At 42.4% G+C, this 19,760-nt stretch overlaps 1 protein-coding gene across 1 annotated transcript; it reads left to right on the forward strand.

The window, feature by feature from the left end:
* Positions 1 to 716: 716 nt before the first annotated feature.
* Positions 717 to 19,064, forward strand: LOC132899020 (vitellogenin-like). Its single transcript, XM_060940672.1, has 28 exons — positions 717 to 756; positions 897 to 917; positions 1,022 to 1,173; positions 1,359 to 1,610; positions 1,704 to 1,865; positions 1,960 to 2,108; positions 2,249 to 2,399; positions 2,533 to 2,690; positions 2,792 to 2,957; positions 3,051 to 3,176; positions 3,409 to 3,627; positions 3,711 to 3,928; positions 4,020 to 4,117; positions 4,211 to 4,335; positions 4,441 to 4,542; positions 4,643 to 4,774; positions 4,993 to 5,179; positions 5,262 to 5,364; positions 5,464 to 5,649; positions 5,756 to 6,012; positions 6,099 to 6,376; positions 7,680 to 7,724; positions 7,858 to 7,908; positions 8,017 to 8,220; positions 8,310 to 8,461; positions 8,562 to 8,700; positions 8,786 to 8,895; positions 18,377 to 19,064. Exons 1-28 carry the CDS (start codon positions 717 to 719, stop codon positions 18,435 to 18,437), a joined length of 4,044 nt encoding a protein of 1,347 aa, XP_060796655.1. The 3' UTR covers positions 18,438 to 19,064.
* Positions 19,065 to 19,760: the final 696 nt, after the last annotated feature.

The following is a 19,760-nucleotide window of genomic DNA, read 5'->3' on the forward strand; positions in this document are numbered from 1 at the left end:
AGTGGAAAATGTTTCGTACTCCTAGGGCCCTCCATGGATCAAGCTGTCTCTCCAAACTGGATGGCAGAGGGAGGAGGAAACTGGTCAGAGAGGCTACCAAGAAGCCAGTGGAAAGTTTGAAGGAGTTCAACTACTTTATGGCAAATAGCAGTCATTGTGTGCATTTGACCACAATATTACAAGTATTCCACAAATGTACACAAAAAATTAATAAAATGTGAATGTTTTGAATGGGGTGATTCTTTTCTTTACCGTGTGTGTGTGTGTGTGTGTGTGTTTGCGTGCACGCGCACGCAACAATACACTGTCACATTGCATGAATGGAACCAAACATAAGAAAATGATAAGGTGGTTGAATTAAGTAACCAAATTACGGCAATTTACTTAATTGAGTAATTAATGTGCTTGTATTAGTTTGAAATAAAACTCAACACAACACATGGCATGTTAAAAATTTCTTGATTAAAAATTAATGAATCTTTTAAAAGACTACCAAAACTTGCATATGGACATTGGCTCTGTCCAAACATGATAGGAGAGCAGGTTAACCTGCCATAAATGATTGTAGAGTTGGCAAATCGATTGAGTCACATGCAAATTAAAAAAAGATATATGTTTAGGGTAGAGTTAATAATCCACTGTGAAGTGACTGTTGTCAGCAAAAAATCTACAATAAAAAGTCCATCTCTCTGTGGATTCATCACAACTCACCAGGCATGAGAGCTGTTGTGCTTGCCTTGACTCTGGCCCTTGTGGGTAAGTCATGATTTGAATTTGGTTATTAGGTTTTACATTGGTTTATTTCCTAGGAAGGAATTAAAACCACTCACTAACCAATAAGGTCAAGAATTACATAATATGACAATGTAGTATAACATTTTTTCCTTTTTATTTAGCGAGTCATCAGGTTAATCTTGGTAAGTAAAGTTGTTTTTTTTAAGAATACATTATGATAGTTATAACACATTGTAGCACTATACAATGTTGTATGAGAGAAAATGATATTTAAATATGTCATCAGTTCCAGAGTTTGCTGCCGGTAAGACCTATGTGTACAAGTATGAGGGTTGGCTCTTGGCCGGTCTGCCTCAGGAGGGTCTGGGTAAGGCTGGTGTAAAAGTCAGCAGCAAGGTTCTCATCAGTGCTGCAGCTCAGAATACCTTCCTCCTGAAGGTAAATGTATTCATTATTACATGGATGGTGTCAACAGTGAAGACATACACTACCAGTCAAAACTTTGTACATACTAACTGATTCATAGTAATGAGTAAGTGTGTCCAAACTGTTGAGTGGTTCTGTCCATGGTTAGTCTGTAACATGAAATAAATGTCACAAATTGACATTTTTTAAATCCACAGCTCTTGGATCCTCAACTCTTTGAGTACGCTGGCATCTGGCCTCAGGATAATTTTGTTCCTGCTACAAAGCTCACCTCAGCACTAAATGCTCAGCTGGTGACTCCCATCAAGTTTGAGTATGCTAATGGTGTTGTTGGTAAGATATTTGCCCCTGCTAGAGTCTCTGCTACTGTTTTGAACCTGCACAGAGGTATCCTCAACATCCTTCAGCTCAACCTCAAGAACACACAGAATGTGTACGAGCTGCATGAGGTGAGACCCGAAATACGAGTGATATTTATTACCAGTGGTCTTAAAATTCTGTTCTGACCTGACATCTTACCTAAAGTTATTTCATTCTCCAAGGCTGGAACTCAGGGAGTCTGCAAGACACACTACATGATCAGTGAGGATATACAGACCCATCAAGTGACTGTGAGAAAGTCCAAAGACCTGACCAACTGCCATGAGAGAGTCATAAAGGATATCGGTTTAGCTTACACTGAAACCTGTGTTGAGTGCCAACAGGTAATTTCAGAAGCTGTCAGTGAGTTCTGTCTTTGTGAATGAATTTTCTAAAACAAGTATCACACTCAATTATTGAATTATTTCCTCACTACAGAGGCTTAAGAGTCTGACTGGGACTGCAACGTTCCACTATTCTATGAAACACAGTGATACAGGTTCTTTGATTTCTGAGGCTAATGTTGAAGAGGTCCATCAGTTCTCACTCTTAAATACATTAACTGGAGCAGCTGAAATGAAAGCCAAGTATGATCATCTAATATTTAGATCATGTCATGTTGCAATATTTACAGGATATATTTATTTTTTTAATTTGTATATATTTTTTTAAATATCATTTCATTTCGATATTTGCATGATAGTGAGTTGTTTTTTTTTTATTTCAGACAAATGCTGACTTTACTGGAAGTGCAGAATTCCCAAATTAATCCCACTGCAGGTGAATACCTGGTCCGTGGATCCCTGCAGTATGAATTTTCTACTGAGATTCTTCAAACTCCAATTCAACTTCTGAAGATCAATGATCCAGAGTCCCAAGTATGCCTTTTAGTTTCTTTTCATACATTCTTTCATTTTCCTGAATTCATTTGGAGAAAATTCCTATCGTACCAGAAAAGACTTGATACTGATTTCATAATTAAGCACTTTAAAAAAAAAAATTCTTTTCCAGATTGTAAAGGTTTTACAGCATCTGGTTGCAAATAATGTGGATAGGGTTCATGAGGACGCTCCTCTGAAGTTTGTTCAGCTTGTCCAACTCATGCGTGTAGCTAACTTGGAGAGCATTCAAGCCATCTGGGCTCAGCACAAGAACAAGCCTCTTTACAGGTGAAGTTATATAAATATTACGAATATGAATAGTTATTAATGAACATTACATTTGAATTAAAGCCAAGATTATGCAATTTCTAAAATACTGATTGTGGCAGACGGTGGATTTTGGATGCACTTCCTGTTGTGGGTACACCAGTCGCTCTGAGATTCATCAAGGAGAAGTTTGAAGCTGATGAGCTTACTGTCCCTGAACTCACTCAAGCCCTACTGGTTGCTTTGCACATGGCTTCTCCTAATCCAGATTCCATCCAACTCACTGCTGTGAGTGGAAATCTTTTAAGCAAAGTATTTAAAGTCCAGCAAAGCCTTCAATAAATATTCTAAAAGAGTTTAATCTTTTCCTCTGTCAAACAGAATATAGCTTCGAGCCCCAAAATCAAGAGTACTCTAGGCCTGCGTGAGTTGATCATGCTTGGCTATGGTTCCATGATTGCCAGATACTGTACTGAAGTTCCCGCATGTCCTGCTGATCATCTTAAGGTTCAGCTTCTGTTCATTCCTGCACGTTTGTAGAAACAATTTCAGCAATATTACTGTATTGATCTAAAAGAAACTATATATCAAATGTAGTTTGCTACACTCTCTCGCTAATCATGAAAACATTACTAGGCTTCAGACAATTTCTAAGATCAGTTAAAAGTACAGTTATGAAAGTATTACCCTTATGCTCAGAAACAATATTAACATTGTGTTTCCCAATTTTTATTACCAGCCTATCCATGAGATGGCTGCTACAGCTATTTCCAAAGCTGAGATTCCTGAAATCACACTGGCTCTTAAGGTCTTGGGCAATGCCGGCCACCCTGCCAGCCTTAAAACCATCATGAAACTTCTGCCTGGATTTGGAAGTGCTGCTGCCACCATTCCCATAAGGGTCCAAATTGATGCCATCTTGGCTCTTAGGAACATTGCTAAGAAGGAGCCAAAGTTGGTTAGTATGGGATGACGTATACACACAGTATCTATTGGAGATGACTGTTTGAGTATCTTAATCATCTTATTTGTTTGTTTCAGGTTCAGCCAGTGGTGTTGCAACTTTTCATGGACAAGACACTCCATCCTGAACTGCGCATGGTTGCCTGTATCGTGCTGTTTGAGACCAAGCCATCAGTAGCCCTTATGGCCACTGTTGGTGGGGCTTTGGAGAAGGAGCCCAACATGCATGTTGTCAGTTTCACTTATTCTCACATCAAGTCTCTGACCAGAAGCATGGCCCCTGATTATATGCATGTGTAAGAATGTATTCAATTTTTATTAGTACAATTCATTCATATAGTAAGTGTAAACCTAAGCCACAAGTAATAATTTTTACTGTAATTGCAGGGCTGCTGCAGCAAATGTTGCCATTAGGATGTTCAGCCCCAAACTGGACAGACTGAGCTATTATTTTAGCAGAGCCATCCACTGGGATGTCTATATCTGTATGTTTCAATGCATGTTTCGAGATTACATTTGTATGCTTCAGTGGGAAAATTATGCCACTACAATTGTTTGTTTGTTTTTTCTCTTTCAAGCTCCTTTCATGGTTGGTGCAGCTGGTAGTGCTTTCTTGATCAATGACGCTACCACCAGCTTGCCCAGAGCTGTCATAACTAGAGCACGAGCCTACCTGGCTGGAGCTGCGGCTGATGTTCTTGAGGTAGAAATAGCCCTCTTCAAGGGTGTTGTTGACTTCATTATGATTATGGAATGTTGTCTTTTTTTCTACCACTGGCACTGCCATTTATTAGTTTATGTCAACCAGATTGGTGTGAGAACTGAAGGACTCCAGGAAGCCCTCCAGAAGACTGCTCATATAGAGGAAAATTCTGACCGCATCACGAAAATAAAGCGTACCCTTAAGGCTGTAAGCTACGCTTATCAATGTATCAATTTTATGCTGATATTGTGTCATTTGAACTATACCAAATTTATCATGTATGCCTTTCCTCTGTTTGTCCTCAAAGCTGATGGACTGGAAGTCTTTGCCATCAGATCAACCGCTGGCCTCCATCTTTGTTAAAGTTCTTGGACAGGAAATTGCTTTTGCCAACATTGACAAAAAATTCATGGACAAAGTCATCGAACAAGCTTCACAGGTATTTTCATTAATTCCTCTTAATTAGGTAACAGGAAACTGTTCTATAGGATTGAAGTGTGTCAGAGAGTACAAATATTTTATACAAATGAATATTATATTACTAATATTTACAGAAATTTTATTAATTTTTTGTCTTGATGTACAGGCTATAGTTTGAATACCCTTCAAATAAATAACTGTCATTAAAATAATATCTATATCATGCACAATTTACAGATTGCTACTGAACCACGTCGTTGTGAACTCCTGAAGGAAGCCGTTAAGTCATTGCAGAAAGGCATTGACTTCAAGTATGCCAAGCCCCTGCTGGCAGCTGAGGTGCGACGCATTTTCCCTAGTTCTCTTGGTGTGCCAATGGAGCTTGGTTTATACACTGCTGCTGTTGCTGCTGCAGCTCTCAATGGTATAGTTTTCTTATTATTTGTAACAAATGTCAGGCATATAAATTTATCCATCAGTCTGACAAAAGTATTTCTTTCATTCAGTTCAGGCAACTATTACCCCTCCTTTACCTGAGACTGCAGAAGCTTGCACTCGTGATCAGTTGATGAAAACAGATCTCCAGTTGCGAGCTGAGGCCAGACCAAGGTATATGTTTGAAAAGCCCCTTATTTATAAACAGAATTATTGAATGTCCTTCAGAGCTTATGGAATTACATGAACCTATTTGCTTTGTTTTGCTTTCAGTGTTGCCATCCAGGCATTTGGTGTGTTTGGAGTGAACACTGCATTAATTCAAGCTGCTGTTGTGGCCAGAGGAAAGCTACACACTGTTTTGCCAGGTAAAGTGGCTTTAAGAGCTGACCTTCCAAAGGGCAGTATAAAGTTGGAGGTTCTGCCTGCTGCTGTTCCTGATTATATTGTTGATGCCAGGTAAGAGTAAGACATTATCTTGACCTGAATATAAAAACCGGCATTCCTATTAAAGGAAAAACAACTGACACACACAAAAAAAATCAATTGACTGTTGTTTTCTCAGCTTTGAGATTGTTGCTGTGGCTAGAAACATTGAGGACCTCCCCAGTGAGAGATCAGTATCTCTCGCACCTCCAGTGCCCTCGGATGCTCCACAGAGGATGATACCTGCTTCATTTCAGAAGTCCATGTGTGGTGTTGTTCCTTATGCTTACATCAAAGGATGTCTTGAGGTTTCCTCACAGAATGCTGGCTTTATGGGGTTAAATCCTCTGTATTATATTGTTGGAAGACACTCAGCTCGGATTTCAGTGGCAAGAGGTAATTAGAGAAGTCAAAAATTTTGATTATAATTGATTTCAAATTAGTTTTAAGTTATGAAAGAAATATTGTTGCTTGTGCTTCAGGTGATGGTCCTCCACTTGAAAGACTGGAGCTTGAGATGCAAGTTGGCCCGAAAGCAGCTGAGAAACTTGTCAAAGAAATTAGCTTTGTTGATATTGATAATACAGAAGAAAGTACCATCCTGTTGAAACTGCGGGAAATTCTGGAAGGTGGACTGAGGAATGTGAATTCCGACTCACTCAGCTCCTCTGCCAGCGAGAACAGCAATAGTAGTGTGAGCAGCAGCAGGAGTGTCAGCAGCTCTATGAGTTCTTCCAGTGCCAGTGCTTATGTGACCAAGGTAAAACATTAGCATATGACTGAATTAGGAGCCTGATACTTAATTCACTATATAATGCACTACATTCTGCAGAAATAAAACTTCATCATGTACAAATGTTTTATTTATATTCTTTAATAATAATAATAATCTCATCTCATCTCATTATCTCTAGCCGCTTTATCCTGTTCTACAGGGTCACAGGCAAGCTGGAGCCTATCCCAGCTGACTACAGGCGAAAGGCGGGGTACACCCTGGACAAGTCGCCAGGTCATCACAGGGCTGACACATAGACACAGACAACCATTCACACTCACATTCACACCTACGGTCAATTTAGAGTCACCAGTTAACCTAACCTGCATGTCTTTGGACTGTGGGGGAAACCGGAGCACCCGGAGGAAACCCACGCGGACACGGGGAGAACATGCAAACTCCACACAGAAAGGCCCTCACCGGCCGCTGGGCTCAAACCCGGACCTCCTTGCTGTGAGGCGACAGCGCTAACCACTACACCACTGTGCCACCAATAATAATAATAATAATAGGGCGGCACGGTGGTGTAGTGGTTAGCGCTGTCGCCTCACAGCAAGAAGGTCCTGGGTTCGAGCCCCGGGGCCGGCGAGGGCCTTTCTGTGTGGAGTTTGCATGTTCTCCCCGTGTCCACGTGGGTTTCCTCCGGGTGCTCCGGTTTCCCCCACAGTCCAAAGACATGCAGGTTAGGTTAACTGGTGACTCTAAATTGACCGTAGGTGTGAATGTGAGTGTGAATGGTTGTCTGTGTCTATGTGTCAGCCCTGTGATGACCTGGCGACTTGTCCAGGGTGTACCCCGCCTTTCGCCCGTAGTCAGCTGGGATAGGCTCCAGCTTGCCTGCGACCCTGTAGAAGGATAAAGCGGCTAGAGATAATGAGATGAGAATGAGACGGTGGTGTAGTGGTTAGCGCTGTCGCCTCACAGCAAGAAGGTCTGAGTTCGAGCCCCGTCGCCGGCGAGGGCCTTTCTGTGCATAGTTCGCATTTTCTCCCTGTGTCCGCGTGGGTTTCCTCCGGGTGCTCCAGTTTCCCCCACAGTCCAAAGACATGCAGGTTAGGTTAACTGGTGACTCTTAATTGACCGTAGGTGTAAGTGTGAATGGTTGTCTGTGTCTATGTGTCAGCCCTGTGATGACCTGGTGACTTGTCCAGGGTGTACCCCGCCTTTCGCCCGTAGTCAGCTGGGATAGGCTCCAGCTTGCCTGCAACCCTGCAGAATAGGATAAAGCAGATAGAGATGATGAGATGAAAATTAGTTATTTACATTTTTGTTTTTGTTGTTGTTGTAGAATCCAAAAATATCTCGTCCGTTCCTGAAGTTCCATAAAGATAAGGTAATTCCAAAGGAATCCCATCAAGTTAATGTTTTTTTTTAATTCATACATTTGTGGTCATTAGTGTTTTTATATCCTTTTTTGTGAAATAAATAATAATTCTCTTTCTATGTTTTAGTACCTAACACCACAGGGAACTTCAAATGTTCACAGCTCATCTAGCATTGAGGCCCTATACAAAAAGGTAGAATATCATTTGTGACATGAGTTAATAGACATCTTATGAGACATACTAACTCCCTGAAAATGGTGTTTCTATGAGAAATATTAAGGTCCATTTTTACAATTTCAGACTCAGCTACTTGGAGATACTATGCCACCTTCTTTTGCCATCATTGCTCGTGTTGTTAGAGCTGACCGCAAGATGGGATACCAGGTCGCTGGTTACTTGGATAAGTCAACTTCAAGAGTACAGGTTGTGTTTGCCTCTATTTCTGAGAATATCAAATGGAAGATCTGTGCTGATGCTGTACTTCCAAGCAAGCATAAAATCTCTGTAAGTTGCTCAAGAAAGAAATGTTTTCCAAACCATTTATTCACATTGAATATTATATTGTTTACACTAAGCAAGGACTCTTCTTTCAGGCCAGGTTTGGTATTGGTGAGCAGTGTCAGGAATATTCTGTAGCTGTCAAGGCTGAAACTGGTGTGTATGATGGACATCCTTCTGCTCGTTTGAAGTTTGGCTGGAACAGGGAACCAAGAATCGCAGCTATTGTTATCCCCTATGTCAAGAGGTACTGTGTCGAAAAAAAGATCAGTGCAGCAAATGTATTGTAGTGTGATCAAATTAATTTTGCTGTAATATTTTTCTCTTTTTTCTTCTTCTACCAACAGGGCAAGGGAGTACATCTTTAAAGTAACTCCTCTGGCTGGAGTTAGTGCTGAGAGAGCTGATAATAATGAGAGAGAAATCAAACTCATTTTGGCCCTACCCACTCAAAAGTCTCTCAACATTATTTTGAGGGTCCCAACGGTGAGATGCACAGTGTATTAAGTCTTTGCATGTTTTAATACTTGTAAATAAATATTCATCATTTTAATGTGGTTTATCCTTCCAGATGACACTGTCAAAGCAAGATCTACCTATTTTTATTGCCCTGCCCATTGAACAAGATGGAACCATTCCAGCTCTCAAGGATTTAGACATTCGTGGCACTGTTGAGAAATGGCTAAAAGCTATCCGAGATAACTGACTTATTTGATTACAAATGTATCATATAATTTAATGAAATGAAATAAACAGCATCCAAAAGGCAAAAAATTTTTTATTTTTGTGTGCCCATTTTCTTATTTTTAATTATGTGTGGTTTGATCAACAATCTTTTCTTTTGGTTGACACAATGAAATAAGCACGAACACCTTTTCCCAACCATTTGTTATTTTTTTAAAAGAAAGATCACATTTATGCAAGTACTCAGACATCTTGCAGTTCAATTGCTTCCCATTTTCAATGATTATACTTGACATGGACACTTTCCTAGAGTTTTTACAATTTGATCAACATTTTGCTGCACTAAAATCTATTTGATTAGAGTGGATTTGGAAACCATGCATATCAAAGCAAAAAACAAGCCATGAGGTCAAAGGAAATGTCTGTAATAATCCCAAATGAACACTGTATATTGAGGCACAAATCTAGAAAATGGCAGAAATATTTCTCAAATTCTAAGAACAATTGGGGGAAAAAACATCCATCCATTATCTGTAACCCCTTATCCTGTACAGGGTTGCAGGCAAGTTGGAGCCTATCCCAGCTGACTATAGGCGAGAGGTGGGGTACACCCTGGACAAGTCACCAGATCATCGCAGGGCTGGAAAAAATTTTTTTATTTCAATTTAGAGTCAGTCCAATGTACCAACATAAGAAAATAAAATCACAAAAAGGAGTCTGAATGCCCTGTAAATGTACAGTGGGAAGAAGACATGAGCAGCAGCCAGTGAGTGCACAGGAAAGGTCAGCTTTGATCACAAATGTTTTATCAGGGATTTACAACATGAAAGATCACTTTGGTATCATGTTGATTGTTCTTTCAAAACTTTACAATATCATACTTTTAGTTCACATACCGTATGCTCACAAATGCAGTCAATTTTGAAAAAAAATTTAAGTTAGAACATTTATTTTAAGAATATGTATGGCTTAGTAAGGGTGGCACGGTGGTGTAGTGGTTAGCGCTGTCGCCTCACAGCAAGAAGGTCCTGGGTTTGAGCCCCGGGGCTGGCAAGGGCCTTTCTGTGTGGAGTTTGCATATTTTCCAAAGTATAATATTTTTGTCTCATTTGTTTAACTGGGTTCTCTTTATCTACTTTTAGGACTTGTGTGAAAATCTGATGATGTTTTAGGTCATATTTATGCAGAAATATAGAAAATTCTAAAGGGTTCACAAACTTTCAAGCACCACTGTAGGTGTGAATGTGAGTGTGAATGGTTGTCTGTGTCTATGTGTTAGCCCTGTGATGACCTGGCGACTTGTCCAGGGTGTACCCCGCCTTTCGCCCGTAGTCAGCTGGGATAGGCTCCAGCTTGCCTGCGACCCTGTAGAAGGATAAAGCGGCTAGAGATAATGAGATGAGATGAATTAGTAAAGTCTTACAGAAAAAAACAATTAACTTAATTTGTTCGGCACCACAAATGAAAAAGAGAGAAATAAACACAACAAACAATATTTTCACATCTGCGCCTGCTCTCTGTCAAGACTCCACTTCCCAGAGTTCACAGCGGCCTTCAAATATGGTCACTGTGGACCACAACAACTATCATGCACCACATCACTCTCCCTTTCCAGAATTCTATTCAGACACACTGGTTCCTTATGACAGCCACACTATATAAGAATTCTGTTCACAGTTGGACTATGCAAGGTAATGCTCAGTGTTCTTATTGCCTATAGTCTCTGCCTCTGACATTCTGTTTGTGACTCAACTGACCACCGCCTGTTCACTGATACTGCCTTTGCCTCATGATTTGGATTTTTCTGCCAGTTTGCCTTCATTAAACTCTCTCCTACTTTTACATCCACCTGCTTACTTGACAGTTATGTATACATGTAAAATTAAAACTAACCACATCCTCTGTAAGCCACAAACAGAAGCCTTTTGCAATCACATACATTCCTGAAACTCATTTTTTGGTCAATTTTAATACTCTCAAAAACTATGAAGGGCCATTCAAAACCAATAGTAAATATATGTTACAGGCGATTTTTCAAATCAGATGAATCTGGATTCACCTAGGTGATTCTAGATTTCCCTAGATGATTTTACCAATGTGAATGAGGTCGACATTCTTAAAAGGGATGGGTTTTTTTTGGGGGGGGGGGGGGGGCACATTTAAAAAATGAGGGCTTGGATTTTTTAGGGGGTTCATAAAAGAACGAGAGCACTTTGACAACCACTCTCTATTCACCTTTCCCTCCTCACCCCTTTAGATATTCTATCCTTTTATAGCTCTCTACCCAGAATTACACTTATATATCTTTCTCATTTAATTTGCATAAAAACATTAGTCAACCACCAGAATAACAACACAAGCAAAAGGCTTGGTCAAATCAGACAAGAGTGTACTGAGCATTACTTTGCAATGAGTGTGTGTGAAAAGAGTCTATAAATAGCATGTGACAATGCATAAGTAATGAGAACCAGTTGAGAGTATTTATCCAATATTCAGGAGATTCAGCACAGTGCACAGCGGCCATGTTGGACAACTGCTGCGCATTATGGGAAATGGAGCATTGGGCATGAGCTGACATGACATTGATATGTCATCTTTGAACTATCTCAAATGAAATATAGGGTTTTCAGAAATCAGATACAAATAATTGTATGTTCCAACTTTTTTTGGAAATGGGGTTATAGTAATTAGTATATACTGAAGATAATTCAGAATATTCATGTGATATATATATATATATGGCGGCACGGTGGTGTAGTGGTTAGCGCTGTCGCCTCACAGCAAGAAGGTCTGGGTTTGAGCCCTGTGGCTGACGAGGGCCTTTCGGCACGGAGTTTGCATGTTCTCCCCGTGTCCGCGTGGGTTTCCTCCGGGTGCTCCGGTTTCCCCCACAGTCCAAAGACATGCAGGTTAGGTTAACTGGTGACTCTAAATTGACCGTAGGTGTGAATGTGAGTGTGAATGGTTGTCTGTGTCTATGTGTCAGCCCTGTGATGACCTGGCGACTTGTCCAGGGTGTACCCCGCCTTTCGCCCGTAGTCAGCTGGGATAGGCTCCAGCTTGCCTGCGACCCTGTAGAAGGATAAAGCGGCTAGAGATAATGAGATGAGATGAGATATATATATATATATAGGGCGGCATGGTGGTGTAGTGGTTAGCGCTGTCGCCTCACAGCAAGAAGGTCTGGGTTTGAGCCCTGTGGCTGACGAGGGCCTTTCAGCACGGAGTTTGCATGTTCTCCCCGTGTCCGCGTGGGTTTCCTCCGGGTGCTCCGGTTTCCCCCACAGTCCAAAGACATGCAGGTTAGGTTAACTGGTGACTCTAAATTGACCGTAGGTGTGAATGTGAGTGTGAATGGTTGTCTGTGTCTATGTGTCAGCCCTGTGATGACCTGGCGACTTGTCCAGGGTGTACCCCGCCTTTCACCCGTAGTCAGCTGGGATAGGCTCCAGCTTGCCGGTGACCCTGTAGAACAGGATAAAGCGGCTAGAGATAATGAGATGAGATGAGATATTTGTATGGGATGGCAGGATGATGCAGTAGTTAGCCCTGTCGCCTCACAGCAAGAAGGTTCTGGGGTCAGGCCCAGTGGCCAACGGGGGCCTTTCTGTGTGGAGTTTGCATGTTCTCCCTGTATCTCTGTGGGTTTCCTCTGGCTACTCTGGTTTCCCCAACAGTCCAAAGACATCCAGTTAGGTTAACTGGCTAATCTAAATTGCCCATAGGTGTGAATGTATGTGTGAGTGCACAGAAAGGACTATAATGAATGACATGAATTTTAATTTATTAGGGAAAGAAAAAAAAACATGTGCAAGGAATATGATGTAAGAGCTTTACTGATACATCGCAGAAATAGCAAATGCACAAATGTCATATCAATCATGATGCCCCTCCAGAAGTCCGTTCATCTGCATTACACTCTGTCTTGCTCCCAGCAGCTATAAACACAATCAGTACAGACAATCAGTACTGAGCAATGCACTGCCTTTTGACACAATATATCTACCAAGGTAGCTGAAAAATAATGCAACACTGAACAACACAATACAGTTTAATCAAATCCAATGAATCTAAAATTAATAATTTTTTTAAAATCTTACCTTTTTCTCCTCTGTTATGTCCAGCCTGAACTCTTCAAACCAACCACAAGCTGCAAGGTCCTGTCGGCTGTACCAAACATTTCTGCACATTGTCTCATAGTTGGTCTTAAAGGCAGCTGCAAAACAATTAAATGAGTAAAACCAGACTTGCATGCTGGTAAAGTTAGTTAGCAGTTCGCTCTTCATAATTCCACAGGCTATAAAAACATTGGACAAAGAAAACCCCACAAACAATGGATTATTTTGAAATTGCTGACTTAGTGAAAATCGTAAAATACAGGGAAAGGTAAAATAAATAATATATATGTGTTACTTTTTTATTATTTGTATCTAGTTTAGCAACAAACAAAGCCATGGTCAGGAAAGACACTCCATATACAAATGACAGTTTTGGTCACATTCTCGAAGAAATTGTAACAATAAAATATAAAAACCAAAAAAAAAAGCTTATATCATTGTTTTTGCCCACTTGTCATCACCATATTATCTGAAACTTAGCAACATTTTTCTTCTTCTTGGTTGTCCCTTGGATTCAAGGAAGATATGGCTATCCACCTATCGCTGAATTTGTACGTGCCTCTTCAGTCACAGCCTGGACTTGCAGAGTTGGAAGCAGATGCACTCTAAAAAATAAAGGTGCTTCAGTGGTTCTTCAAATCTCTGGATGGTTCCATGGAGAGTCAAAACTCTGTAATGAACCATTACATTATGCGAAAGGTTCTTCACATTGGAAATGGTTCTTCAGAGCCTGGCATTCTCTTACCATTTGCTGGTCAATGCACATAGGCTATGTTTACACAAATCTGTCTTCATTGCTCAAACAAATGGTTTAAATGGTTCTTTAAAGAACTGTTGCATGAACGGTTCTTTGAAGCCCTGAAAAAGGTTCTTCTATGGCATCGCCCTGAAGAACCGGTACTGGCCCCATTATTTTTTAGAGTGTGGGGCACTGGAACTCAGTAGTCACAGCAGAGACAAAAGCTGCTTTGTCATGGTGTTCATGAGCGGCTTCTGAATGTATTCTGTGCTCTTCCTCCAGGGAAGCTGACAGTCTCCTTGTCAAAGTGCACCAGTGAGGTTATTTATTAATGTGGATCCATCTGCTGATAGTGTTACGTGTCCCAAAGTTAGAACAACAATAACAAAAAGGTTGTTAGTTCAGAGTCTCCAATTCCCTGTGAAATACACATGAAATGTCAGGAGGAATGAAGACAGGAACCACACGTTTCTCTTCCCAGTTTTCCTCTCATTTATTACAGAATGTCAGAAAACATGAAATAAACATTTAAAATCTTCCCTGGTGCATGAATGTATCTTTGTTTCAATGTCCATGGTTTGGTTTAGTGTCCTTACATTGTTGCAATAAGGTACATTGGTATGGTTTCTTGCCATTAACTCATCATCATGTTCACCACACTCAATAACCATTGCTAGGCTACACATGATATCAGTATCAAGTGTACCTTCTCAGTGTCTGTGCTGATTACATAGCTACTACCACATAGTGCAATTAACTCAGCTAGAAGCTACACTCCTCATATACTGTTGTTATCTGAGTAGCAAATAAACACACGTACATAAAATACACTGAGAAATATAAATGAACATACATGTGTGCTCTAAGCTACTTTAAGTAGTCTAAGGCTGTTTTTATGTCTCAAAACACTTGATATGCCACATAGGGAATGTCAATCAACTTCGAATATTAGTCTGGGTCAAACTCTCAAAACAGAAAATCTACAGTCACGATACTGTTATGTCCAGTTCAGGCCAGTTCGATTATGCTTAAAGCATTGTGTTATGTCTGAGTATGTTGTGTTCCGTTGCTTGGGTCTTGCCCAGTGTTCGGGGTTCTAGTAAGTAAACACGAGGAGTTAAACTTCACCCGCTGTGTTCCGTGTGCTTCATTTTATTCACTACACGTTTTCAAACGTAACATTGGCGACGAGGATGGCTGACATAAACCTACCACCACCCGCACCGTTCCTCGCACTGCCGGGTGAGCCACCAATTCCTTGGACCTGCTGGATTCAGTCATTTGAAACCTTCCTCCTAGCAGTGGGACTGACCGATGTGCCTGCCGCACGTAAGAAAGCGCTGCTGCAGCATTGCCTGGGAGCCGAAGGTCAGCGTGTGCTTGGAGCACTCGAGTCAGGTACCGTTAGTGATTACAAAAAAGCACTGGAACTTCTGAATGCCCACTATGCTGCCCCACAGAGCGCCCTTTTGCGTCGATTTCTGTTTCGTCAAAGACATCAGTTGTCTGGTGAGCCTGTGCATCAGTATGTAGCAAACTTGCGTGCATTGGCCAGCTCATGCAAATTCGGTGCACTGCAGGATGAGATGATCTGCGATCAGCTAATTGAGCATACAAACAATGCAAAAGTGCGTGAAACTCTCCTGCTGGAAGCTGATGATTTAACACTTACGAAAGCCATGACTATTGCCTTACAAATAGAGAGTGCAGCCGCATACACATCAGCTTTGTCAAACCCACAAGCAATCGCAGACGCCCCCGCTCCTTCACCCATGCCCGTTCCGTCACTGGAGGCTAGCCAGGAGGCAGCCGACTCTCCTGCAATCCAAATGCTTCGACGTCAATCTCGCCCGCGGCCACGCCCACAGCCGCCTCCACAGCCTCCTCCTCCTCCACAGCCGTGTAATAACTGTGGCTCATCCTCTCACCAGTCTAGAGCCCAAAATTGTCCCGCTCGTGGCCAAATCTGCCGAAATTGTGGTAAACGTAATCACTTTGCCACTGTGTGCCGCTCTGCTCCAGTGTCAGACCAAGCCACGTCACGTGCCCCCACTGTCATTCACAATGTCAACTCACAGCCAACTTCATTCAAAATATGCTCTGTGCAGTTAAATGATGTGTGTATCCCACTGCTCGTGGACACTGGTGCAAGCGTGTCTCTCCTGAACATGCACACATACAACTCTTTCTTTAGTGCACTGCCCCTGTCTGCACCAACTACCTCCCTGTCAGCTTATGGGGATGCAAAAATCGATCTAGTGGGGTCCATTAAACTGGCTGTGGGGTATGGCAATAAGGTCGTATCCAGTTTCCTCTTCCAAGTTTCCCGTCGTGGAGCCAACCTGATGGGTCTGGACCTCTTCTCAGCGCTGGGATTCTCCCTGGTGGACACAAAGGGAACTGCAATTCTGGCTGTCACCACTTCATGGCAGCAAAAGTGGCCACTACTGTTCGAGGGCTTGGGCTGCCTCACCACGTTTGCCCACCAGCCTCTGTTGAACCCCGACATCAAACCAGTCATACAACCCCTCCGCCGCATCCCTCTGGCTCTCCGTGATGATGTCACCACTGAGCTCAAGCAGATGCTGGACGATGGCGTCATCGAAGCTGTGAATGCATCGCCCTGGATCTCAAACCTGGCGATGACAAAGAAGAAGTCTGGGGGCCTACGTGTGTGTGTCGATCTGCGTGCAGTGAACAAGGCAATTATCCCAGATAAGTTTCCCCTTCCAACTGCAGAGGAGCTCACTGCTCAGTTTCATGGCTCAACAGTGTTCTCCAAACTTGACCTCAAGCAAAGCTACCTGCAGGTGCCCCTCCACCCCAGCAGCAGGAACCTGACAACCTTTGTGTCTCATGTTGGGGTGTTCCGCTACACCCGCATGCCCTTCGGGATGAGCTCCGCCCCCAGCTGTTTCCAAAAGATCATGGCAACTGTCTTGGCTGGCATACCAGGCATGGCCATTTACCTAGATGATGTTGTGGTTCATGGGGCCACCCCTGAGAGCCATGACGACCGCCTCCACCGAGTCTTTGCAGCCCTCAGCAAACACACACCAGTGGCGGCTGGCTTTTGTAAAAGTGAGGGAGGAAGGAATGCTTGGTTGAAGGTCACGGGCCCCAATGCGACCGCACCTGCTGGACCGGCTATAGTTACACGCACAGGTTGAGTTGATAATAGTTTTTCCTGAATAATTCATTAACATCCTTTCCACGGTGTCAAACAACTGGCAACAGTCAACAAGTAAAAGAACAACAATAACATTATTTCACAACTATTTACATGGGATATAGCCGTGTTTAAGACAAACATTGATGTTAAGGAATGATTCAGGCCAACTGATTGAGGCTCCCTATTTATATATCAAGTCAATTCTCCGTGCTGTCTGATTTGCAAATCTATCTGTGACCTGATCGTACCACGCTGGATCTTTTTGGAGTGTCTTGAGAATCTTTTTTTCAATTGAAATAATGGCCAGATGTTTTAATCTCTCCTGCCCCACTGCGTTGCGTGTGTACGTTTTAATTCTCTTGAGGCACGAAAAACTCCTTTCAACCCCTGCAGAGGTTGCGCCAATTGTTCCAATCAGGGACATGAGCCTGTACAACTGTGGCATCGCCCCATCAAGACCGCTGGACTTCATGAAGCCAAGGGCATCGCAAAGTTTTCTTGATGAATTTATTTCTGCATTGTGATAAAAATGCTGCAGTTCGATTCTCAGCTTTTCTTGATCAAAAAGGTGGCCATATGTCTCCATCAAATTTGACAGTAGCTGCGTAGGAAATGATATTTTGAACGAGTCGAATTTCGCCGCATCCAAAAGCTCCATGAAGCGCAAGCGGTCGAGGTGTTGAAAGCGCTGAGTTATTTGAGTGCGCAAGTTGTCGTGGATGGAATCATAAAGTGCTCTGTAGGACTGACGGGGATTAAGCAGCCTTCTTTTAACCCTGTGAGACAAGTCAGGGTCTTCTGTTAGAGAGGCAGCCCTGGCGTAGATTTTGTCAAAGGCGCTCTGTACTTTTAGCTCATCCAATATTTGCAGGAGATTCTCTATTCGCCGTTTGCAAAAGGCGACATCCATGGATTTGTGCTGCAAGATGTCAAACACCACGTCAGTGTGCGAAAACAACTGCTCAAAAGTGAAGAGTAAAAACGCAAATTCAAACTCTTGCATTTTCGACCTCAAACCATCAGCTAAACGTATTGTCTCATCATCCATCATTGGGCGCTCAGTAATGTTCTCGAAAATCTGAAGTAGTTCGTCATAATTTGAAGCAACCGTGTTCACGACCCTAGAGGAAAAGTTCCAGCGAGTGGGAGCGCTCCGGGGAATGCGGGCGCAACTGAACTCCTCGAGTAAAGAAACCCTCTTGCTGGACTTAGAGAAAAAAGACGTGAAGCCACCCAAGTGAGCAAAGAAGTATTTTGCTTGGGGAATGGTCTTAACACCCTGACTTAAAACTAGGTTTAAGCGATGTGCATAGCAGTGGACAAACGTTGCACAGGGAGCCAATTCTCTCACTTTAGCCTGAAGGCCATTCAAGTCCGAGGCCATGACCGCGGCACCATCGTAAGTCTGAGCGACAAGTTTATCCTTGAAATTGAAACCTGACAACTCAGTCTGCACGAAATCGAACAAGGATTGTGCACTGCGACCACTGGACACATCAAAAAATCCTAGAAAGCGTTCCTGAATTGTACCTTGATTATCGACATAGCGCAAGATGACAGACAGTTGTGAATGACAGCTTATGTCTGTGGTCTCGTCGATTTGCCACGAGAAGAAGGGTGCCGTGTTAAGTTGCTTTTGGATTTCTGAATTAATTGAACCAGCTATAGCGGATATTAGATCATTCTGGATTGTTTTTGACATGCCTGTGAAGACAGTCGAACTTTCCAGATGCTCTGCCAGAACACGATCATAGCGAGCAATAACCTCCGCTAGCTCCCTGTAATTGCCCTTATTGTCCGAATTCCCCCCTTCTTCATGTCCCCTCAGTGACAACTCTTGCATGCCTAGGTAGGCTGTTGCATCTATCAGACGTTTTAATACCTCTCTATTGCGACTCACTTTAGCATTGTGCTGCTGGATTTGCAGCCGCACACCCTCGTCTACCACCCTATCTATTGGCATGGTGCCTAGTAAGGACAGTCGGATAGCAGCACCAACGTGGTCTTGACACTTCTCATGGCGTTTGGTTGCCCTATCTAGATTTTTTAAATCATTGAAACCATGAACACTCCACGCTTGTGATTTGGCATTGTTCATTAGCAAACAGGGCCAGCAATATAATCGATGGGTGGTAACGCTACCAGTGAGCCATGTGTACCTAGCAAACCATGTAGCATTCACTGTACTGCCTTTGCCATTGGGTTTTGTGATTTTGATTTTAGGGGTTGGTCTACCTGCTGCTTTGATGGCTAATTTTTCACTGTAGCTCAGCCCATGGAAGGGTTTTGCAAGCAAAACATTCACCACGTCCTCTGTTTCCATTACTTTATTCGTAGAATATCTATAACATAGTCAATCCACTTCCACCTCGCCGTTCTCACTCTGACTGCCGAAGTGCCCGAGTCACCGGATCTAGAAGTTAAGTTTGATAAGATAACCCCTCCCCCCAGGCAGCTAAGGCCTCTACTTATTGGTTCATTGCGCAACTAGGGCTGCAGCCTATTGGTTGATATTTTGTAGCACTTGTCAGATCTCTTAGCTAGTCCCACCCTCTTAGAGGAGGATTTTCCTCCTCTCTCTCATTGAAGTCTATGTTAACCACGAGCCGCCAGTGCCGGAGACTGTTTGAATCGGAGTGAATGGGAGCCGAAGGGAGGAAGATCCTCCGTGCAGTAATTTCTAATAGCGAGCGATAGGGGGTGCTAATGTAATTTCACCCAGAGAAACGAATATAATGTACATGTCGTATTTGGCAGTAAAATAGTAATATTCAAGGACAGCAATTCATTAAATTGGTCAAGACAATTTCAACTTTTTATTCTTAGAATTTTT

Source organism: Neoarius graeffei, chromosome 15, assembly GCF_027579695.1.
Source record: "Neoarius graeffei isolate fNeoGra1 chromosome 15, fNeoGra1.pri, whole genome shotgun sequence".
Lineage (NCBI taxonomy): Eukaryota > Metazoa > Chordata > Actinopteri > Siluriformes > Ariidae > Neoarius > Neoarius graeffei.